This window comes from Ovis canadensis, chromosome 26 (genome assembly GCF_042477335.2).
Source record: "Ovis canadensis isolate MfBH-ARS-UI-01 breed Bighorn chromosome 26, ARS-UI_OviCan_v2, whole genome shotgun sequence".
In the NCBI taxonomy this organism is placed as follows: Eukaryota; Metazoa; Chordata; class Mammalia; order Artiodactyla; family Bovidae; genus Ovis; species Ovis canadensis.
In genome coordinates, this window is record NC_091270.1 from 30,688,302 (window position 1) to 30,712,988 (window position 24,687).

The 24,687-nt window shown below is 48.1% G+C and overlaps 1 protein-coding gene across 4 annotated transcripts in view; it reads right to left on the bottom strand.

Moving 5' to 3' along the window:
* The window catches only part of ACSL1 (acyl-CoA synthetase long chain family member 1), a 65,724-nt gene extending 42,472 nt beyond the window's left edge, over positions 1-23,252 (bottom strand). The window contains exons 1-2 of one of the 4 annotated variants that reach the window (XM_069572909.1): positions 22,909-23,252; positions 1,313-1,539 (exon numbers count right to left, since the gene is read on the bottom strand). In XM_069572909.1, coding sequence (XP_069429010.1) covers positions 1,313-1,510 — 198 coding nt within the window. In that variant the 5' untranslated portion in view covers positions 1,511-1,539; positions 22,909-23,252. Of the gene's footprint in view, positions 1-1,312; positions 1,540-3,235; positions 3,471-22,908 lie in introns of those variants that run through there. The other 3 variants (XM_069572910.1, XM_069572912.1, XM_069572911.1) reach the window with 3 other exon arrangements.
* Positions 23,253-24,687: the final 1,435 nt, after the last annotated feature.

Genomic DNA, 24,687 nt, shown 5'->3' on the forward strand with positions numbered 1-24,687 from the left:
CTTGCCATCTCTTGTTTGACCACTTCCAATTTGCCTTGATTCCTGGACCTGACATTCCAGGTTCCTGTGCAATATTGCTCTTTACAGCATCGGATCTTGTTGTTGTGAAATACCAAGTTCATCTTCTAACTAGAAATGGAGTACAAAATCAACTTGCCTCAACAATAGTTCATTCTATTTTTATATTTTGGCATGAATTAGACTGATATCGTCTATATATTTTAGGAGTTTCACATTAATGAATCCAAGAGAGTCTGAAATTAAACAAAGAAGTGAAACCCTTTAAATAACAAAAAGGTATTAATCGGGCACGAGTTTATTTGGAAGGACACACTCTCCCCCTCATGGCGATCAGCCTGGGTTGGGGGGCGGGGCGGGTGACCTTCTACCACATAGCTAAAAGTAAATGAGGTGATTCTGTCTTTCACAATGTTGTTCTTTTGCAAGTCATAAGTCCTGAAAATGCACTCTGACTTGGGGAGGGGAAAGCAGGAAACGTCAAAGCAGAGAGCAGGTGAAGAGTCAAAGCATCTGCGAACGCCAGGTTGCTTCATCTTTGCTGCTGACCTTTTAAGAGATGCGCGAGGACAGGAAGGTAGAGCGGGCGCACTGAGAAAAGAATCCTTCTGGAAGAACCTTTAGACTGCCCTCTCATCCCACCCAGGAAGCCCTAATTATGGAAAACCACTCACTGCCTAGAGTTTTACAACGAGAGCATGACCTTTCGTCCGCCCAAGTTAAACGACAACCGCGGTACTGAACTCAACTTCTCGAATGTCCTTGTGTTTTCTCACCCATCCTAAATTCTGTGGCTCCATTATTCCTGAAGGCTCCTAGACTGGCCTCATTCTATCATTAGTAGAAATGCCCGAGTCCCTTTCCAGCTCTGCATGATATTCTCCAGGTATCAGACAATCACAGGTGAAATCCTTCTTTCTCTAATGACTAACAACTCTCTTCTTGGCTGAGGGAGGGGACCCTGTGCTTGTCTTCTCCCCTCTCAGGGCCCTCTGGGCAAAGCACACTGCCCAGCGCTGCGCAGAAGCCCCATACAATTTGGGGATGAGCCTCTGCTCTGTGTGACGTGGGCAGACACCTAACCAGCACCGCCACACGCATCCCTCTGCCCTATATTTTGACCTCTTCCTCTCATTGCTGCTGAAGTTCTGTCTGGGGAGCACATTTCAGATTGCAAAGTGCCCTGGAGAACAAATATTTGCTTGGGCTTGTGATCCTGCTGGATGTCACCGTGATGGGGCCTAGAAACTGGGGAGAGAGGCAGGAAACCTGGGGGCGGCGAGGTTCCACTTACCGGCACCTCCACTGACTGCATGGCCAGGTCGCATGGAGGCTTCAGGGCCCGTGGCCGCGTGGCGTACCAGAAGGTGGTGAGCGCGGCAAACGCCCCGAAGCCCATGAGCGTGTTGGTTGGAAGGGTGCGCACGTATTGCCGGAAGTCAACCAGCTCTGGCAGCCGAAAGTACCGGAACAGCTCGTGGGCTTGCATCATCCTGGGCTGGCAGTGTCCTAAGCCACAATCTGTGGGAGAGAAAAAGGTCATGTTCATTCCAGGGAGGAGGGATGCTGTTACAAACTCCCCAAGGCCGATGACCATCAACTTGATGGTTGGCTCATCAACGGGGGCATTAGAGCCATGGGCTGATAGCTCAGGCCGTTTTCTCCTGGCTGGCAAATCTCACTTTTCTAAAAGCACTTTAGGAATTCATTTTACTCTGTCAGCTTGCGTCAAGTTCTCATTATCCACATTCAAAAGACTTAGCCACTCAGAATTCTTGCTGTAAAATGTTAACATAAGGGGCATGAGTTACCATTTTTTTGTCTTACATTCTCTCCCTGTTCTCTTCCACCTGATCAAACACACTCAACTCTCATTATCAAGGCAGATGGGGAGAAGGACAGAGAGGCAGACACACGCCCAAACCACCCGAGGGCCATCAGTTTTCACGTCTTCTCACAAAACGCAGCACAAGCTCCCCAGCTGGTGAAACAGGTCACGCTGGGTTTCGGGGTGTGTGTGGGGTGTCTCTCACCTTCCCCACACTCTTTGTAGCATAAAAGCAGCCACGTAGATGTAGGGGAAACTGGAGTCAGTTATCCTGGTAAAACAGTGTCTTTTATATTCCTCAAGCTATTATAGCTAAATAATAAAAGGGTGTGCATAAATATCTAGAGATATTCATTCAGCAAATATCTAGAGAGATTACAGAATAGTATTTTAAAGAAAGTGTCAAATAGTACTTAAGATCCCAGATTCCAGAGCCAAATCCTGCCTCCCCAGTTCATTCGCTGAATAACTGGGGACAAATCACTCCCCTCTGTCCTCAGTCTTCTCATCGGTAAAAACAGCACCTATCTCGTAGGGCTTTTATAAGGACTAAATGGTTCACATAAAGAATTTAGAATGGTGCAAGGCACCACAATGTGTTCAATTAAGCCGGGCATTATTATTATTTTCTCTACTAATATTCTATATTTCTCCTGCATGAGGAACAATAAGAGACACAGGTACTAAAAATTGACACTTATCTACAAGGACTTTACATGCAAAATTAAGAAGCCAAAACACACAGAAGAAAATCAGATGAACAGCCCATACAAACACACACACACACACACACACACACACACACATACAGAAAAGCCTCTAACTAAATATTATAGACAATTTATATATATATAATGATATAAAAAATTAATGTACAGTACAGAGAACAAATAATAATTCTAATTAAAAATGACTGATCAGTAACTACTCTCAAGTATGTTTGGCATACATATGGTAGGAAATCCTAGTAAACTATCTAAAAGACTTTTCTCAAAAAACTCCCCCGTAATGCGGTAAGTGGTAACCTTTAAATCATAAATTCAGATAGTATGTTTGAGCTCCTTACTATATGTTCTTTTAAATAACTAGGTCCCAAGACTGAAAATAGTTTTTTTCCCCTCAGATACAGAAATCCTCTTCAAATTTAAATCTATATTATTGTATAAATATCTTCACAGTCACAGGATACCAAGAACTTTCCCTGGTCATCAGTACTTCTAGAAGGCAATGTCACATCCAGCCTTGTGGTCCCACAGCCCGGTGCAGGCGTACAGAAAACACACACACATATACACAGACACAGACAATTTCCAGCTTTAACACAACAACAGAGAAGAAGCAGGTTAAGTGCATTTCTTCAGGTCACAACTGTGGAGAGAAAGCACTCACCATCTGTGCCACCGACAGCTGACTGCTGGGTGACACACCAACCTCAGAAAGGGACCAGGACACGGGGGTGGGGCGGGGCTGGGGGTGTACGCGCTCAGCCGTTGCCTGCACAGCCTGCCAAGGTCTCTCCGGGCATTCGTCACATGCCCAGTCCTGCGCTGCTGCCCACTGGGCTAAAGGTAACTAGCAGACAAAATCCATACGTGACTTCTCAGGAGAACAGACGGTGGAGGGTGGGCCAATAAGCAGCTGGGAGCAGTCACCCCACTGCTCCACCCATGGGCAGGGACAGGCATCGGTTAGTGTCACTGCTGGTGCCAGTTCCAAAGGCAGACACTGGTTTCTTTCTGCTCGCCTCCCCAGTCAAGAGAGACAATGGGCATATTTAAAAAACAAAACAAAACACTGAAATGAATGATCAGATGCTGGGTGGTCATGTCAAACAGACATGAGACAGATCAAGAAAGGAACTGATTGTCAGCCAAACACTGACAGCAGATTTCTTCTAGATGAATTCATAGCTCGAACTGACCTACCCCAGCCATTCACCAAATGTAAGCATCTAGTGTAGGCTAAGGGCCTACACTAAGGAAGACGGTGCCCATGACCTGGTCACGGCTCTCAATGAGAGAGCTATTGGGGGAGATTGCTGTTGTTCAGTCACCAAGTCATGTCCGACTCTTTGTGACCCCATGGACTGCACCACGCCAGGCTTCCCTGTCCCTCACCATCTTCCGGAGTTTGCCCAAGTTCAAATGAGGGAGATACAAACTTAAAAAAAGCAGTTATCTGTTTGCAGGTGGGGTAAGTGTTAGCGCTGTTAAGATCCAGTGATCAGGGAAGACCCCTCTGAGGAGAGGGTGTTGACACCGAGACTTTAAGGATAGGCAGAGAGAGTCCAGGTCCTAGTAGCCCCGAGCAGTTAGATTTCATAAACAGTACTGCAATTCCACGGATGCACAGAAACATTATACATAAAACGTGCATACCTCCTTTTCCCTCCAATCATTCTGGCTGTCTTTATCACCCATGGCACTTCAAGTTTATTACACACATCCCTGCCCTTCCCTCCTATCTCCCCAAAGTCCCTGAAATCATTTTCATAAAACCTAGATCATGTGAATTTATAGGAGTTGTTCAACAGACTCACAGCCCTGTGTGAGAATATTAAATCATCCCCCCATAAACAAACACTGTCATAAACAAGTGATTAACTTTTTTATCTTAAGCATTGGTAATAGCCAAGCTACAAGCAGCCAGCATTGTACTAAAAAAGAAATGTCTATTTCTAGAAATAAGTCTAGGAAAGAAAAAAAAAAAAACAGAAAATTGCTGATTCAGTAGCATCCCTGCAAAAACATTTTATTAGGTACTAATCTGTAAGGCTAAGGAGTTAAATCCAGCTAAACTCTTATCCTTACTGGGTGACGACAAGTTTATCGTTGCTGTTCAGTCACTTAACCGTGTCCTCCTCTTTGCAACCCCATGAACTGCATCACACCAGGCTTCACTGTCCTTCACCATCTCCCAGAGCTTGCTCAAACTCATGTCTATTGACTTGGTGATGTCATCCACCATCTCATCCTCTGTCACCCCCTTCTCCTCTTGCCCTCAGTCTTTCCCAGCATCCAGGTCTTTTTCCAATGAGCTGGCTCTTCACACCAGGTGGCCAAAGTATTGGAGCTTCAGTATCAGTTTAATTCACACTTCTTAGACAGCAGCCAGGTAAAAAGGTGCAAATCAACTCTGCTGAACAAACTGGCTAACGCTGTACATGGGAAAACTATAGTCCACGCAGTGAAGAACAAAGGCAATATCTCATACAGGCCCACATAAGGAACAACTCTTAAATGTGAAAGGGGGGCATTATAAATCATTTCCCTTCTGGTTAACTACTTTTAAGGAAAAGGCTCTTAGGCTATTTAGAAATGGAGGCAGACCTACATGCAAAGAAAATTGCCCACAATAAATAGCCTTTAAATGCTCAAGGTGAACACAAACACCAGGCTTTAAAACAGTTGTATCAGGTCTTCTATAAGTATCAAAAGACACACATACTAGTCAATAAGTGGTAGTAAAATAAATAAAAGCCAGATTTTATTACTATTCTAATGGTGTTTTAGTTGGAAGAGTTTCCCTAATTTTTTTCAAAAGCAAATTTCTACATCATCATCTCAAGAAGTTTTTATAGCCAAGCCATATAATCATGGTACTGCTTGCTAAGAACATGATTCAATCGGCTTAAAGGCTTAAGCAGCCAGTATTTCTTGAAAACACAGGACTAGTGACAGCCTGCCTCTCCTTCTCTAAAGCTACTCCCACAGCTACAGAACGTGAGCTCGCTCAGTTGAGTATTTTGACTCTCCTATAGAGCTGGAGTCTAAAACTATGGATGACAGGGAGCATCCCCAGGGTGGCAAAAACCTGGCAGGAGCTCAACACAAAGAACTAGAGTGAAGGAAGCCTTTAAATACATGGAAACAGATGTGGAGGCAGGGGAATCAAAACCAACTGCACGACTGCCGAAAAACACAAGTCCTAGTATCCAGCTGCTTGAACTATGGGAAAAAGAGAGAAATGACACAGGATCAACTCTGTGTTTTGGAAAGGTTTTCACGTCGTGTGTCTTATCTAAACATCACAATATAAAATCTGATGAGGAAACTGAGGCTGGACATTTCCAAGGATTCCCAAAGGTATCTCCCAAGATGTGGACACCAATCCAACTACATTAACACTTTTTCCTCGACAGGATTCATTCTTACTCTCTGCTGGGCAGCCGACTCTCTCCACTCGGGACATGCACACTCTTCTGTGCACCTGGGGCTCACAAGGTCCCTGCAGTCCACCCCCCAGGTTAGGAATCATGACAGTAGGCAGCCCCTACAGATCCCTCCAGCACACACAGAAGTGAAGTGAAGTGAAATGAAGTCGCTCAGTCGTGTCCGACTCTTTGCGACCCCATGGACTGTAGCCTACCAGGCTCCTCCATCCATGGGATTTTCCAGGCAAGAGTACTGGAGTGGGTTGCCATTTCCTTCTCCAGGAGACCTTTCTAACCCAGGGATCGAACCTGGGTCTCCCGCACTGTAGGCAGACGCTTTACCATCTGAGCCACCAGGGACAGGCCATGGTATTATTAATAGGAGAGCTCAGCGTCTGAAATCCATCTTACCCTCCGTGTCCTACAGAGCTGCCAGCATCTCCCTCCTTCACCTCAGCCTCAGAGCATGCGGGTTCAAGACCCACTGTACACAAAGGTTCACCTCTTACCATTCTATTTGCACCAGGAAAAGAGTGGCTCAGGGTCACTTTCTGTGTGACTCGCAAGAGCATCATTTTCTAAGGACACACACACACACACACACACAGAGCTCTGGTGATTCTGCAAATAGATACTTACATTAGCATTTTATTTTCTTTGTGTCATTTATAAACCCCCAAAATGGGTGAGTTGGATGTTTCTCTCCTTCTAAAGGTCCTCAAGCTTTCATCCAGTTGAGTAACAGCGGTTTGATGGACTACTTCACCAGGAATGAAGCGCTCCGACAAGATCACCTAAATAGCACCCTTGCCCTGGCAGTAGCAAATGAGAAAGTCCTGACATCTCGCCTTAAAGCAGCAGGCCGAGCTGGCAAGACACTGCCTTTCCTTGCTCCACCTCTTCCCCTGCACAATAGGCTATTTACAGAGCCTTGAAAGCACCCTCTTTGTCCGGCACTAGTTGGGCAGAGCTGGGCCTCGGGAGCAACAAGAGAGCAGCGGCCAGGCCGTGTGCTGTTCTTTCAACGGGCCTCTCCAAACCCACTGGATTCTTGCTCCTTAACCCTGGCTGGCAAAGTACCTAAAGCTAGATTTGCTTAAACCATCCCCTCTGGAGCTAAATGAGCAGTCGGGCTCTCCATAGAGAGAGGAGCTACAGAAGCTCCACAGTGGTGCCAAAGTCCACGGGCCCAACCTCATCCCACACGGGAATTCCTAACCATGGTCACTGCCTTTGGACCATCTCCTCATCCTGAGTATGAGCAACAGAAGGACCACCTGGGTCACTGCAGGACCCCGGGCACACAGAACAAGTAGTTCCACGGGAATTTATCCCCATCCTCTGCTTTGGGGCTTTCCCTCCCGAGGAAGCAAAGAACACCTTAAATCCACCGAATTTTCACTAAAGTGATTCCAATGGCTCCCCAGGTCAATTTCCAAAAAGATTTTAAAAGGAGAAAGGGAACAGAGATGCTCTGTGTTTTGAAAGCTGATTTAATGAAATAGCTGAAGCAAGCTGAGTAATTCTATACTCAACCATTCTCTACTCACCTTCTTAAAGCTGTCCAAGAGTGGGACACATAGCTTTCCCAGGCAAGTATAGGGCTAGACTGATTTTTTTTTAAACCCATAAGATTAGGGCCAGGCCTCACTCATTCAGATTGGCCACAGGCCACCACTACCACATATGCCCCCAAATAAAGAAATTCCAAATATAACGTGCCCAACTGGAACGGATATATTTTTGGGGGATTAGATGAAATGGTCAAATGTCTGCTTATAACAGTCTCTCTATTACACATATTTTTAAGTCGTCCAACAATATACATTACTTTATAAATATCTGTTGTTTTCCTATTCACATTTCATGAATTCAAAGTCTTTGAACGTGCTTCTTCCAATAGGGTCTCTGGAAACACCAAAGCTACTTTTTGAGGATTAAAGTTTTCTATAGCATATCTTCACAGTTTTCTCTTCCATTTAAGCTGGTTAAATGGAAGCATTTCTTGAAGTTCTATCTGCAGCTACCACTGCAAAAATTCTCCTAAGTTACAGGAATACAATTCGTATAATGTTAGGACAGTTAAAAAAAAAATTTGTCCTACAGGTCCATATTCATATAACTAGACCACACACATCACTGCTTTTTACAAAAATATTCAACACTTGCCTTTGTAAAGCCCAGCTCCCAGAAGTAATTACCTAGCCAGTGTTCAATTTCTTTGCCTTAGCCTTTCATAAGAACCCAAAACTTGGATTGCTGCTGTCCATGGGGTCATACCACTGAGCAACTGAACTGACTGACTGAAGACTTGGATTGGCAGGGCTGGCTTCAAGATTGGGTGTCCCCCTCCACAACTGACATTGTTCAAAATAGCATCCAAGAGAGCACTCCGAAATGGGAAAGCCTTAGTAAGACTCTAAAAGAGGACTGAAAGAGAGTTTGGGGAAACCTCACCTTCTTTGGGGCAGGGATCTGATTTAATATCCACATGGGGGTATAGACTGCAAAATCTTGCAATCCCATTCATGAAGCTTGAAGTAAACTGCATAACAATGGTATAGATACCAAATAGAGAATAATGAGGTGGCTTAAGTAAGAGAAAGAAAAAAAAAAGGTAGACTTGATCACAGGCTCTGGGGGAACTGCGTGCAGAGGCAAGAAGTGAGTGTGGTCCAACTTCAGACAGAAACAGGACGATGAGAAGTGACTCCTCACCTCTAGGATTCGGGGAAGTTAATCTGGAACGAATGACAGAGGTGAGTCACACAGCAGAAGGGAAGGTACACCTTCAGGGAAATCAGCATGAGATTACGACTATCTGTGAGGCCACTGTTAGCTAAGCACGCGCCTTGTGTCAGGCCGGTGCTGAGCAGTTACCCGTGAAAGCATGCTTAAGGCTCCTAACAGTCCTCATTGCACGGAGTCATTACCATCAATGTAAAGATCAGAAGACAGAGCAGGGAAATTCAAGTCCCCGCCCAGCTCCACACAAGAACAGAACCAGAGCCCGGGCCAAGGGCAAGGCTGCTGCACCTAGAGAGACAAGTGTACGCGGTGAGATTCAAAGCCAGACGAAAGTGGGACACGACACAGAGGACAGTAAACAGCCAGGACACACGGGGCTTTAAAAAGTTGGGGTGTGACTCCCAGTATGAAGGGACAAACGGGGCTTGAGCACAGTCGAATACTCTTCAGCCTTAACAGAAGGAGGAAATTCTGATACACGCCAAGACATGAGCGAACCCTGAAAATGCTATGCCAAGTAAAAGAAGTCAGGCACAGAAGGACAAATGGTGTATGATCCTGCTTATACAAGGGACTGAAAATAGGGAAATTCACAGAGACAGAAATAGAGGCTACCCCGGGGTGGGGTGGGTGGGAGTTAAATGCTCCACAGGTACAGTGTCTGTTTCAGATGATGAGAAATTCTGGAACTAGAACGTGGTAATGGTTACACAACACTGGGAATATACTTAATGCCTCTGAATCGTATACTTGATGGTGGTTTAAAAAGGTATATATTATATTTTATCAGAAATTTTTTAAAATCTTAATCACTTACAAAAGTACTGACCAGGATTTAGTAACTAAGTGGATATAAATGAAAAGAAAGGGGGGGAAGGAATTGGAAGGCTGAGTTTTTGAGCCCGGAGGATGATGGTAGAACCCTGAAGTGGAGAGAAGGCTGCAGGGGTCTGCAGGCCCCTCACAGACAGTGTCCTTTCCGCGTGCTCCTCTGGGCGCCCCTGCTGATTGCTGGCCTCGGGGCCAACACAGAGGCACAGGTCCTGCCACTCATCACTTCCATTCCTCCTCTGAGTTCCTCCCCTTCTGGCACCTCAAAACCCAAGGTTCAAAACCCCTCCACACCGGCTCCATGGTCCCCCTCCCCTACACCTCTGCTCCCTGGCCCTGCTGTAAGATGCCCAGTTCCCACCCAAATAGGCCAGAGGCTGCTTCCCTGAGAAAATTCTCACAGAACCCGCTCAGTCAGCAGCAGTGAGTCCTTCCTCTGAAATCTAGGCATGCTTTAGTTCCAGCCCTTGCGTGGTCCTTGGCACCTGGTGTAGGCTCCCCTTGGGGAGATGCTCCCCATACTGGTGGGTCTCAAGAGGCCCTCGCACGATGCCCTGTCTAGGACAGGTGCTTCCTACACACTTCCTGAGTCATGAACAACTCTGTGACTCTGCCTGGTTCTCTGCTGCAAGCCCCAGAAGATGTATCATACACACAGAGCTGCGATTCTCCAAAGAGAAAGGGGGTATTCAAGGTACTTTCAAACTTCAGCCTCCTCCCTCAGCACCCACGCTGCTTGTGTGAGTGAGGGCCCTGGGAGGAAGCAGCACCTTCCAGAGGACGTGGAGGCAAAGAGATACACAAGAGGGCAACCCACCTCTGACACACGGCCTTAATACATTCTCCTTCCCAACTCAAACTTATGCATGATGTCACCCCATGGTTATCTAAGGCAACCATCTTCACTTCTCCTTCACAGAAATTTAGATATCCATTCACACAATAGTGTGATTGTGCTGTCATTGTTCAGTCACTCAGTTGTGTCCGACTTTTTGCAACCCCATAGACTACAGCACGCCAGGCCTCCCTGTCCTCCACCACCTCCTAGAGCTTGCTCAAACTCATGTCCATTGAGTTAGTGATCCCATCCAACCATCCTGTTCTCGGTTGTCCCTTTCTCCTCCGGCCTTCAACCTTTCCCAGCATCAGGGTCTTTTCCAGTGAGTTGGCTCTTCAAATCAGGTGGCCAAAGTATTGGAGGTTCAGCTTCAGCACCGGTCCTTCCAATGAATATTCAGGGTTGATTTCCTTTAGGATTAACTGGTTTGATCTCCTTGCAGTCCAAGGGACTCTCAAGAGTCTTCTCCAACAACACAGTTCAAAATCATCAATTCTTTGGCACTCAGCTTTCTTTATGGTCCAACTCTCACATCCATACATGGCTACTGGAAAAACCATAGTTCTGACTAGATGGACCTTTGTCAGCAAAGTAATGTCTCTGCTTTTTAATATGCTGACTAGGTTTGTCATAGCTTTTCTTCCAAGGACCAAGGGTCTTTTAATTTCATGGTTGCAGTCACCATCTGCAGTGATTCTGGAGTCCAAGAAAATAAAATCTGTCAGTGTTTCCCCATCTATTTGCCAAGAAGTGATGGGACCAGATGCCAGGATCTTCATTTTTTGAATGCTGAGCTTTAAGCCAGATTTTTCACCCTCCTCTTTCACCTTCATCAAGAGGCCCTTTAGTTCCTCTTCGCTTTCTGTCATAAGGGTGGCGTCACCTGTGTTATCTGAGGTTATTGACATTTCTCCGAGCAATCTTGATTCCAGCTTGTGCTTCATCTAGCCCAGCATTTCTCATGATGTACTCTGTATAGCAGTTAAATAAACAGAGTGACAACATACAGTCTTGAGGTACTCCTTTCCCTATTAGGAACCAGTCTGTTGTTCCATCTGGTTCTAACTGTTGCTTCTTGACCTGCATACAGGTTTCTTGGGAGGTAGGTCAGGTGGTTTGGTATTTCCATCTCTTTTAAGAATTTTCCACAGTTTGTTGTGATCCACATTGTCAAAGACTTTGGGATAGTCAATGAAGCAGAAGTAGATGTTTTTGTGGAATTCTTTCGCTTTGCAAGTTAGTGTAAAACAAATCAAGGCTGCCCACGAGGAAGGCGAGAGCAGAAAGGCCTCTCTTAAGTAGAACAGCCAATGCCAGAGGAAAGTCTGGGTCCAGAGCCTGACCCCAGGGCTGGCCACCAATTTCTGAAAGTGTGTTTTCCCTGACAGAAAAGCAAATCTTCCAAACCAAAGAAGCCACCCAGCGACTGGCATGAGGAGCCCTCAGAAACGCCCAGAGTGGCCATCTGGGACACAAGGAATGTTCACAGCAGGACCTACCTGCTCAGCATTCCCCAGAGAGAAAACACCACCAGGCACACAGCTCTCCTCCGTCCTCTCTTCAACACCCAGACAGAGACCTGTCAGGTACACACTTGGGAAAGTGGTAATTACAGTCAGGCCCTGTCCAGTGAAGATATCCAGGTCACCTCAGAGCCTCCGGGTAGGAGCCAGGGCAGCATGGATCTAAGAGGAAATGTTTCCATTCAAAACAAAATGCCTATGAGAAGCAAGATGTTTCCCCCGGTCTTTAAACAGCGATTCACGACTGTGAGGCAGTATCTGGATGCGTGTCAGGTAGGGGCACGGGCCGTTTCCTGATACGAGTCAGACAAGGGACAGCCCTGGACAGCGCGGCCCTGCGGCCAGTCAGCTCTGCTTCAGCGGCTGGAGCCCGGCAGGCTGTTAGGCTGACCCAAGGCCTCTGCAAGAACCACGGCAGAAGAGGCTCCTGCGAGCCAATCCCCGCTCACGAGCGGGTCTGACAGACGTGTGGTTTCAGCTGATCTGCGCACAGGGAGGGCTCTCATTACGTCTGTGGGTCTGCACGTCACAGACCATGACACTGTGGTCTGGGGCAGTCAGGCAATACAAGGAGAGCCTGTTATGATCACAGCTGCAGAAGAAGGAAAATTCCTCCGGGAAGAAAAGCCTCTCCACTTCCCTGGCCAGCAAGAAACCACAAAGTAAACCCCGAGGCAGGAGGCTCCCAAGAGAAGGGGAGAACAATTGAACAGGAAACGGGACCAAAGTCCTTTCACAACGTCCAGGGCTGGACCCAGCTGGCAGGGGCCCTCCTCCGAAGGCCTCAGGACTGCGAGGTGGAGGTCCATTTGTTCGAGGAACTGCGCACAGAGAAGGGACCAAAGTCCTGGGGTCCCCTCAGATGCTCTGTCCAAAGCTAGTATGTAACTTCCAGTAGCAGCTACGGGAGGAGGCAGAAGAGAATCAGGAAAGAACGTGAGACCCACGTGCACAGAGCTCTCTGTCCAGGGACTGGCCATGCCCATGAGCTGCAAAACCCTGAGCCGATGCCCCCTGCTGCCAGGGTGGGCTGGGGTGGCGGGGGGTGGGGCGGCAGGGAGAAAGGGGGAACAAGGGAAGATTCATCCCTTCTGTCACCAACATACCACACCGCATCTCCGAGACGATGCTAGAAGAGGCCCAAGCTGGCCACACAGTCCTGGCATTCAGTACCAAATAACAGGATCCCACCCACCCAGAAACTCTGGGTGACAGCGGGATGTATATAAAGAAAACTTCTAAAAGAAACAGCCCATTGTTAAAAACCATCAGTTCTACGGGGGGTCTGCCTTATGGTTTTATTATTCTTTGTACTTTTCTGTGTGTGTGTGTGTGTGTGTGTGTGTGTTTTAATTTTTCAAGATAAAGAAGCTATAACTAGCTCAGGTCAGTTCCTTTCCTCCTGTATTTATGCTTTTCTCACCTGCTCCAGAAAGGGTCCCAGGTGGTAAACTGCCCTTCCCACAGAATGACAGATGGGGTGAAAGCCCCTCCCAGAAAAGACATGTCTAAGCTCTCACCATCTGTCCTAACCTTTAAGAGTTAATGCATCTGCGGGAGTGAACCACACTATCCAGGGCCCTGGCTCCAGGAGCCAGACAGGCAAGAAAGCACTATGTATGGGCTGGAACGCAAAGGGAGGTCAGTCCAGTGAGCCAGGAGCCAGATAGGAACAGGCCAAGGCAGGCAGGGGTGAGCAAACACCGAGGCCCTACCTGTGCTGGGATTCACTGGGGTGGCGGGTGGGTTAAAGACGTTGGTGACATATACCAGAGGCCCGGACACTCCTCTCTCCCAGGAGAGCACCCAGGCAGGCCGCAGGCTGGGCATCAGCTAGCTGCAAGAGCCACATAGGAAGCAGCCCAGTCCTTGCTGCCCCCAGAGGTCGTGGGGATCAAATAGCAGTGACCTGGAGAAGAAGGCTAAGGGGACACATGGTTGGGTAGAGTTACTCACACCTCTCAAAATAGAGCAGGGTTTCACAGGGATGGATAAACCCAAAAAACGGCTAACAGAGCAGGAGTGAGTGGAAAACTGAATAAAAGTCAGACTTTGACCCAGAGACAGAGCGAGGCCAGCTACTCTCAGGCTTGGAAGAAATCCACTTTTGAGTGTTGCGAGATTTCAGTCCCGGGGATGCCCTCCGTGGTGCTGGAGTGGGAGAGACATGAGAAAAGGTTAAGGAGGATTTGGCTCATTGTGGGTGGAGAGATGAGGGAGCCCTTGGCAGCTAGGGTTACACCCAGAGTTCAGGTAAAGAAAAAGTGATTAGCCCTGGGGAAGCTAAAGACAAAACAAATCCAACCAGTTGCAGAGAGTTATAGAATAATGCCCCAGTGTTTAAAAGAAGGAAGGGGGAAAAAAAAAGAGATTGTCCAATCTGGCCTCCTTGGAACAAGCAAGTGCTAGTTTTGGGTCTCTATTTCCCGCTTATGCTTTCTTTACATTCTTATTATGAAAACTTCCAAATCTATTCAAAAGTATATAGGGTAGTACAAGAAGCCACCATGTACCCATAATAATCCCAGCTTTGGTTTCAATAACGATCGACACCTTGTCAGTGTTGTTTCATTCTATATCTGTCTCTTAAAAAACAAAAGCAAATCCCAAACATCCTATCATTCAGGTGACACTTCTGAGGCCCATTTTAGCTCTATGATTCTACAGCTTCGGGGACTTGGTTCTAAGAAGATTAAGACTGGCACATACACGGCCACCTGCCACTAACCAAAGGGTTAAATAAAGAAAGCCAACACAAACATTGATTTGAAGTGGCCAATCCAGCATATTTAATTGACATGCAAAAAAAAAAGTACATATATAGACACCGAGAATATTTAGGGAGCTAGAGGAGAAGGAAATGGCAACTCACTCCAGTGTTCTTGCCTAGAGAATCCTGTGGCCAGAGGAGCCTGGAGGGCTGCTGTCCATAGGGTCGCACAGAGTTGGACACGACTGAAGCCACTTAGAATGCATGCATGCATTGGAGAAGGAAATGGCAACCCACTCCAGTGTTCTTGCCTGGAGAATCCCAGGGACGGAGGGCTGCCGTCTATGGGGTCGCACAGAGTTGGACAGGACTGAAGTGACTTAGCAGCAGCAGCAGCAGTGGGAAAGAACCTGCCTGCCAATGCAGGAGACGGAAGAGATGTCTCCATCCCTGGGTCAGGAAGATCCCCTGGAGGAAGGCCTGGAAACCCACTCCAGTATTCTGGCCTGGAGAATCCCCATGAACAGGGGAGCCCAGTGGGCTAAAGTCCATGGGCTCACACAGAGTCGGACACGACTGAAGCAACTTAGCACAGATGCAGGGGGCACGGGAGTGAATAAAATGAAATCCTTGTCCTAAGGACACTTCTTTCTACCCTGCCCCGTCTTGGGTCCAAAGGCAAAACATCTTCCAGACTTAACCCGGCTCTCCTAAAGTCAGAGACCAATTTGACATGAATCACAACCCAGTGTCACAAAGCACTGTCTAGTCTCCCTTCACTAACAAATTCTCTCATTTTAAAAATGGCACTTGGAAGGATCTTGCCACACTGCTGGCAGAGAAGGAGTTACTTTTCTGGCTCTTGAAACTTTTGATAATGCATCAAAAAGCATACATAAATATACGCCTAATGTGTAGATGCACTTATTTATAAACTATATACAAACATTTGCTGGATGTTATGAACAAAATTATGAATTTGAAAAGAAAGCTAAAAAATAAACATCTACGTAAGCTGTAACACATCCACCTGCACCCTAATAGACGGTCTACCCCTCAACGGAGGGTGGGCAGTGCCCCTGATCTTGGAGACCAGTGTTCCTCCTCTGTGCCACCTGCCTGCCAAGAGTCTCGGTCAGTTCCCAATTACGTGCGGCAATAAATGCAACTGCTCACTGGAGCACCTGCAGAAAGAAGCCCGCCACACCCAGGACGTGGGCTAACGGTGCCCGCCCAGGCTGCCCATGGACTTGCCATCCAGGAAGGAGACAAAAATACCCTGCAAGGCCCCGTGATGGAAAGAAGAATGTTGGGGAGGGCAGGACAGTGAGGGTCATGGGCACCCAGGGCAGTGCAGAGGCCAAGTGTCCCAGGCAAGGCCCCCGGCAGGCCAAGGGGCTGGCTCATCAGAGGTGGTCTGTCTCAGACCCCATAGCTGGAGTCCCTACGTGCCCTCCCAAGAGGCACTGAAGTCTGAGGCATTGGTCGCTGACTCATGTCAGGAGGGAAAACTCAGCCTAGCACCATCTCTGGCATCTAGGCTGCTCAAGCTGCCTGGTGTACCCTCTGACTGCAGGTCCCTCCCCCGTGAGGCAGTTGGCTGGACTGCCTGACAGCAAGGTCCCTGCTCCATCTGGGGCACCTCCAAGGCTTGCTTGAGGCACAGCGTGGATAACTGTCTTAGAGGAGGAACAAACAGCTATCTGACAATTTCACCATCCACACAGAAACAAGGTAGGATTTTTGGTAGGAATACCAGGTAAACGAAGGCTACAGTAGTTACGTAACATTGTCTAGAACTTGACATTGATCTTCTTCCTGTGAAGCCCATAGCCACCTGTTGCTCAAATATAACAAACTACCCCCGGAGAGACCTCAGACGCCCTCTGGCTTGCCAAGTTCAACCCCGGGAAAGCACAGGCTTTGGTCTGGGGATTTTCAATGGCTTGATGTCAGCTATAAGATCTGAGCCTTGCAGGGATTATAATATACAAACCTTGAACGATGGAATGTACATTCTTATCAGTGACAGCATTTATGGGATAATTGTCCATCTGAATGGATGACTGGCCTCCGTCAGTCATCAGATGATTATTAAGTACTTACAAGCAGTCAGGTCCTGTGTTAAATGCTGCTGAAGACACAGAAATGACAGTGACCAGGTCTGCTAAATGCAGAGCTGAGTATGTGGCTGGGGGCCTATCTGGGGGGACTGAGCTAAGCACATATGAAGAGGCAAAGGAAGGGGGGGAGGGGTGGGGTGGCAGCTTGCCACTCAGAAACTGAAGAACCAGTGCACCTAGGCATCAAACAACTGGAACAGAAGTAGGCCAACCACCAGAACAGGGTTCAGGAGAGCCTCTGCCGGCCCGGCATTAACCCTTTGGTTTCTGAATGAGGGGTGGGTGCTCAGGGTAGCAGCTCTTTTCTAACCAGAATGTGAGTGTCTCAACATTTTAACCACCAGCTCTTGTCGGCTGAGGGTTCCAGTGAGTGATATGGAGTCTGAGGATGGTGAGGGTCACTCCAGGAAAAGGGCCTCTGAAAAGCAAGGGCATGAGCAAGGAGGCAGGGACCAGGATATCACTGCAGCTGGGGGGTGGGGGGTCATGCCAGGGAGGCTCACCCGGGACACAGGAAGGTGGGTCAGGTGGCAGACAGTGCTCACGTACAGAGTAGTCATGGGTGCAGAGGCCTTGGTTCAACCCTGTGCCACCAGAGTCTCCAAAAGTCCCAGCATGTGGCTGTTTGGCAGACTCATGGGAGACAGCAGGTTCGAACTGGATTCTAGAAGCCCCCAAGAGCCAAGCTACCCAAAGACTTGGGGCCTTCCAGAGGGACCCTGGGAGGCTTCTGGGCAGAGGAGGGATTTGATCAGAACTCTGTGTTAGGAAGTGTTACCATCATTTTTTTTTTTAACTAAGCACCCTTGTTTTCTAAACTAGAGGTGACAGACTGTGGATGAGGGTGGCAACCTGGACAAGAAAAGGAGGAAATGCACGTGTGCTGGGCAGCATGGTACAGAATAACAGAAAATGCCTACTGGCTGGGTCTCAGGGCGCAGGTCAAGGATGACACCAAGGTCCAGCCATTCCTCCAACAGGCACAGGGCCCGGGAACAAACTCTACCATACGTCACGGCCTGAGGGGAACACAGTTTATGCAACCTTGGGAAGTCACTCTGCCCCTGGGCACCAGGTACTATGTCAGGTGATGAGTCAGTTAGGGTCCCTGAGCCAGGGGGGTGCTGGAGTGTCTCCAAGGCCAGGAAGCAACTGTATCTCCAGTTTATGTGACCTGGGACTCCCACCCTGCCCTCCTTCAACCATGGCAGCCCTGCTTTTATTTATTTCATATACTGGGGTTCTGCCTAAAATTATCTTGGGGGAAAGGAGGCCACAACTGATAGACAATATCTCTGTGCCTTCAAACCCTGCAAGACATTTAAAGGTTTCCAGCACAATCTAGAACAGGAGCAACTTCTAGGGCAGGCAAAGCCTTTCGCTCTCTAATTCTCTAAAAAAGTCACAGCTGTGTAGCAGGTGATCTTATCACTGGCCAAAAGGAACGGAATCAAAATCTGTCTCCGTTTCAGCCTGCTGATGGTGAAGACAATGTGTGAACAGGACAGGGGACAGCAAAGGAGCAAGGCCAGGGAAGAAACAGCTCTGTCCTCAGTCCTGCCACCAGCTGGATAATCTGGAACTTTCCAGGGCGCCCCCTTAGACTAAGATCCCTTCAAGTTCGAGAAGAAGAGCCGAGCCAGTAGGCACTCTGGCTCTGAAACCGGACTGCTGAGGTTCAAACCCTGGTCTGAGAGACTTTATCTGTGTCTGTTCCTTTTTACCTTTCATCAGATATGGATATATGTAGGGCTGCTTTACAGGGTAGCTGGGACGATGAACTGGGTTAACAGCTCTGAAGCGCCCAGAGCAGCGCCTGGTGCTGTTGGCTGGATGACCCTTCATCCTATTCGCTCAGCTAACACTGCTCTGCTTCCTAGTTGACAGCTGAGCCTGGCGGGAAAGGAGCTCCTGTAGCAACTTTCTATTTACTCTGGTTAACAAAAGAAAAAATAGTACCCAGGGCATTTTGGCCTTATGTATATGGACATTTTCCCCACAACAAACCTGTGGGGAAAGTGCCAATTTCTATAGTAGCCAAGTAAGTGTGCCAATGGACAGATAATACATTTATCAGAAGTCCCTCCCAAGTGAGGAAATGGTCTAAAAGGCAGCCCACACTTCCCCCTGTGGTGCCCTAACTTCTTTCCACTTATCTTTCCAAAGCATGAGTCCTTATTTCAACAGTTTTTGACTAAAACACATGAACCCATGGTTCATTAAAACTGTCCAGTAATAAAAAATAATTTCCAAATCATGGTCAGTTTCAACAGTTTTAAAGCAGTGAAAGTGAAAGTGTTAGTTGCTCGGCCATGACCAACTCTTTGCAACCCCATGGACTGTGGCTCCTCTGTCCTTGGGATTCTCCAGGCCAGAATACTGGAGTGGGTAGACTTTCCCTTCTCCAGGGGATCTTCCCAACCCAGGGATCAAACCTGGGTCTCTTGCATTAGCAGGCAGATTCTTCACCATCTGAGCCACCAGGGAAGCCCCTTTAAAGCAGAATATTCCCTAACTTAAAGAAAAAAAAGACATACTGAAATATATAAGATATTTAGTAAACTTTTCTAAATGTCCAATAATAGGGGAAAGGTAAATAATTTATGACACATTGCATAAACTATGTAAGACAGTCATCTTCAAAACTCATTTTTTTCAAGAGTATGTAACAACGTGGAGAAAGTGTCCACAATATACCTTAGGTCATTAAAGTCAAATGAGCAAAAATATTATCTTCAATGCAAAAGCAAAAGCAGCCTGTAGGATCTAGTTCTTCAACCAGGGACTGAACCCAGGCCGCAGCAGTGAAAGCACAGAATCCTAAACCACTAAGCCACCAGGGAACTCCTAGATTTATTTTTCATGGTTCTCAATTTTCCATAAGAAGTATAGATTTCTATTATAATATTAAATGGATATGTTATATAAATTATACACCACACAATTATATACCGTATTTATATAAATACACAATTTTACTCATACAGCTTTTCTGAGGCAAATGGTTTTTGAGTTAGCTATCAGACAGCTTTCAAATTTTTATTTACAACTAGACAACTACATGGAGCCACCAGTCCTGAAACCTTAGACATGGGACAGAACTGGCCTCCAACTGAATGTATTCTTTGGCAGAAGAAGGCACAGGGGAGCAGAGTTCTCACCTCCAGCTAAGTTTTTGGCCAAAGAATGTGCCATCCCTCCAAGCTGGCCCAATTTCTGGGAAGGATCCTTCCTATTTCACCCTCCCCTTTTGATTCTATAAAAGTGACCACTAATAACTGTGTCCTCTCCAACACAGTGAAAGTGAAAAGTCAAATTCACTCAGTTGTATCCGACTCTGACTCTTTGCGACCCAGGCCAGAATACTGGTGTGGGAAGCTTTTCCCTTCTCCAGGGGATCTTCCCGACCCAGGAATCAAACCGGGGTCTCTTGCATTAGCAGGCAGATTCTTTACCAACTGAGCTATCAGGGGAGCTCATGGGGAAGAACTTCTAAATGTTAGTGTGTGAAAAAGCAGACAGATGAAGATGACACAGATTAAGTGACCAGTTTCTCCTGTCTCTGTGGTACAAATTATGTATCATCTCAAGCTTCACAAATTAGGAATTCTTAAAGAGTTCGCATTCAGCATTTTAGGTGACCAGTGGGAGAGGAAATGACATGGAGCTGGGCACACAAGCACTGGTGAGCCTGCCTCCATGTTCTAGTTCATCAAGTCCAGCTATGTATTTGTTTAAAAGTTCCCCAAAGCTCCTGTTAGGACTAGAACATTGAAACTCAAACTCAACCGCTGGCAGCTTCCGATTAGCTCTGTTCACTGAGACTTGATCTCCAGGAATGAGTGTCAAAGCGAAGTGACTCTAATGTGTGTGTCTGAACACCAAGTTGAACAGCTAACCTTCAACAAAAACTGGCACCTCTGATCTCTCTCCTTACTGGCCGTGGCCTGTCAGAAAGCAGAGCTTGAAGGGGACTTCGAGTACCTACAGCTCTGAGCTGCCTTAAAGGATATTCCTTTGTATTTTCGAACACAGGAGCCTAAACCATTGCATCATCCAAATAAATCTGTTCACAAAGCATGATTAATTCTGTCACCATTGACAGCATTAGGTTATGTGAGTAAACGCAAAAGAACATAGGACATAGGTGGCAAATTTGCACAAAAAAATTCAGAAACAAAGTTATTCTGTCCCTCCAAGGTTACTGAACATCACGTCTAGAAATGACTACTTATTCCTACAGTCATGCTCTTTTTCAGAAAAGTGAAACTTGAAGGGAGAGAGAAATCCCCAGCTGTAAAGACAAAACAACATAATCTTTCCCCACCCCCTCCTCCAAACTTCCACAAGATAGCTACATCAAAACCAAAGATGCAGCCTGCCCTGGACATCAAGGAGGACACTGTGGCATGCCGGTACACAGTCAGCTATACCAAAGCTCAACCAAAAGCTGTGATAGTTATGAGAACTCAATCTGTATGATATAAGTAGAGACCTTTCTTCACCTGCATTTGTCACAAGTATCATTCTCTTAAATGTCCCAAATTTAAAAGCCCAGAGATTCTTTTTAGTCAGGTTGCCCACAATAATAAAAAATACTGCCAAACTATGCTTAACAGAGACAGGAAGGAAATCGGTCAACATGCTAATAACTGTGAGAGAAGGGTGATTTTAAAAGTCTGTTCCATTTACAGCAAATGCAGAAAACAGGTCTATAACACATGGTCTATGATGTGTCTATCTGAAGTGAGAGAGGGAGATATGAAATGGGTTACTCTTCAGGGTTTGCTTTTTTCAGTCACAGAATTTTAGTTTCTGAAAGACTTTAGTCTAATGCACCCGTTCCCACATGAGGAGTCAAGTTTCAGCCTGAGAAGGGATTCTCCCAGTTGAATCAGAACAAGAATGAACATTTCCCAGGACTTGGCTCCACACTGATGGGAAGGGAAGGTCACTTTAAAGGTCCCACCTTCTCAAGCCCATCCAACCAGACAATCAACTCAAATCTTAAGTTTTAAGCCAATTCAACCTGCCACCTCAGTCTGAAAAAGCTGAATCAAGCCAGAGGTACCCACTAGCTTTTAGTTTGTAAGTGTTAAGCAATTAATTGTTTAGGAGATAATAATCACAGCTGAAATTTGTCAGAAACTATGAAATTAACCAGTTTCTCTCATGCTAAGCAAAGGTAAAAAATAAACGGATATTAAGTTGGGGCACTTTACATACACCTGCACCAACAAGAAGCTTAAATGTTAGAACTTTCAAAGGCAAGGGCACTATTATAACGGTATTAATTAAGCTCCATAACCTTGAAAGTGGGTAGGGTGGGGAAGGGGTTTGCAAATTCTAGCCTAACACACCGATTAAGAGGAGCATCTGTCTCTGTGTTCTCATCCACGTGTTCATTCAAGTCACCTACCACCACGCTGGCAAGGAGATAGATATCATGATTTTTACTTCCTAATTTCAAAACATGCCAGGCTCTTTAAAACGACTCTATCACGGCCATGTACAGCAGCTGTGGCACTCTGCAGGCACCGCGAGAATTTCCACATGTGGCCACCGGCTGCCTTTGACCCTCCCGCGGGCGCGCAGGGACCACTCTTCACGCGGAGGCTCTGATGCTTCCACGCACTATCCGAGCATGCCCCCAACCCGCCTCGGAGGGGCAAGAGGGAGGCCGCGACCCAGAGAGCATCGACACGGCCCCGCGGCGATCATCGCCCCGAATCTGCAGCTCCGGGTCGGGCTTCCCGCTGGGCGGTCCCCGCCGCCACACAAACAAGGACCCGGATCCGCGGCGCGCGTCACCCGCACCCCGCCGTGCACCAGCCCAGCGCCCGCGCCGCCGGGGGGAGAGGCGGGCGGGCATCGCCGGCTCTCTTGCACAGGAAGCAGCGGCGGATCGGGCGGCTTGGAGGCCTCCGCGGCGGAGGGAACTCGGGGAGCCGCCGGGCAGAGGCCGGAAAAGAGGAACGTCGCTGCGATCCGAGGGCGGGTTCTCGCGTCTCCGCTGCGGCCGCCACCTCCCGGGCTCCGGCCGGCGGGGCAGCCTTAGACCCGAGCCCCCGCCGAGACCCGGGCGGCGCCGCAGCAGGTACGGATGCGGCTCCCCCCCGCTAGAAGGAGCACTCACCTCCTCCGCAGGCCCGGCCGTCCGCCGCCGGCTGTCACTGCAGCCCACTGCCGGCCCCGGCTGGGTCCGGATGCTATTTAAGGGCGCCGCCGCCGCTTCCGAGAGCTGGCTGCGCTCCAGCCGCTCGCTGCAGCCTAGGAGCCGGGCTGAGGCCAGAGCGCGGGCCCCGCCCCGCCCCGCCCCCGGCCCGCCCCTCCCCGCCTGAGCCCCACTCCCCCGCCGTGTGCCTGCCCGGCGGTCCGGTCGAGCGCGTGCCCGGCGGCTGGTGGAAGCTTGGGGCACCGCGGGGGACGAACGCATCTCCAGGCTGGATTTCACAAGGAGTCCAAGGAAGGGCAAAGAGTAAATTGTGGTGGCTCAGCCCAGAAGTCTGCAGTGCCGGAGGGCGGGCCGGGAGACGCCCTTTCACGTCTTCCACCTTCAACCACAGGCCCTCTGACTCCTTGGGGGCGGAGGCTTTTGCCGGGAGGCTCCCTGGAGGTCCTGAGGGCTTTCCTTTCCTATTGGCTTTGGCAGAGAACTTGCATGATCCTTTTAACCTGGTTTCACCTCCCCATCCACCACCCCCTCCCCCGCCCCCATGCGGTTTCGCCACAGTCCCTGGCCGGGAAAGGCCCTGTTCTGGACTTTGCAGAGCGCTGGACATAAGACCAACAGGACAGATGAGCCTCAGGATAGTTGGATCAGAGCACAGGCTCGACACCACTCAAGGACAGTGTCCCCCTGCCAAGTTCTGAGGGCCCGTTCGCGGCTCAGCCCTGGCCATGCGGTTTTGAGGGCTTCTGTCTCTGTGCATGCGATGTCCATTGGGGCCTTCCAGAGCCCAGCGCAGTTTTTTTTTCAGGCTCCTGATCCAAATGGTATTTTTCCTCTTAGCTCCTGAGGCCTGCCAGTAGCCTTAACCTCTAATACCAGGGTTCTAGTTACAGTGGCACTTGTGCCGGATGGTGGATAGAGGACTCTTGTCTAGTACTGCTTTGAATTGGAGGCATGAGAATTAGAATAAACGCCTCTAATAATGACAGATAACCTCTACTGAAATATTTCACACCCATTATCTTATTGAATCTTCCTCACAACCTTCTGAAGTGGATGCAGTCTCTATTCCCTTTTCACAGATGAGGCCCAGAGAGGTTGAATGCTAGGGAAGGCGAAATTATGTGGGAATTTAGGCGGTCTGCTTCCAGAGGGCATCCATAACAGTCAGGGGACGTGTACAGCTTCTGCTCAGGTGAGCTTGTTCTGGCTGAGGCCTCAAGCACTCAGATCGAGGCCATGACGATGCTCTAAGGACGTCTCCTGGGCCCCTCTCGCTGGCTCAGAGCATCTGCTGTGGCGGCAGCGCTCGTCTGCACCTGGCACAGCGATGGTGAGGCAGCCCACACTCCAGCGGCCTCTGCGACAGCTCGCTTCTCCTAGGCTCTCTTCTCCAGTTACATCTGCTAGCTCTGGACTCTCCATTTAAAACTAACAATGGGCTCCACTTTCGTTTTTACTCATTTCCACTTGGCTAATCCTGGATTTAGACCTCTGTCCAGGTCTCCTTCTCACCTGTGGTTCCATTATTTCAGTCCCTCTTTCCCACCCACCCCCTCCGACTGCTCCAGCCAGTCCTCCAGGCCCAGTACCTCTTCAGATGCTTCCCAAGGTCTGTGGTGTACTAGTTTGCCAGGGCAGCCACAACAGGGTGCCACAAACTGGGTGACTTAAACAACAGAAATGTATTATCTTACAGTTCTGGAGAACCATACAAAAAAGATCTTAATGACCTGGATAACC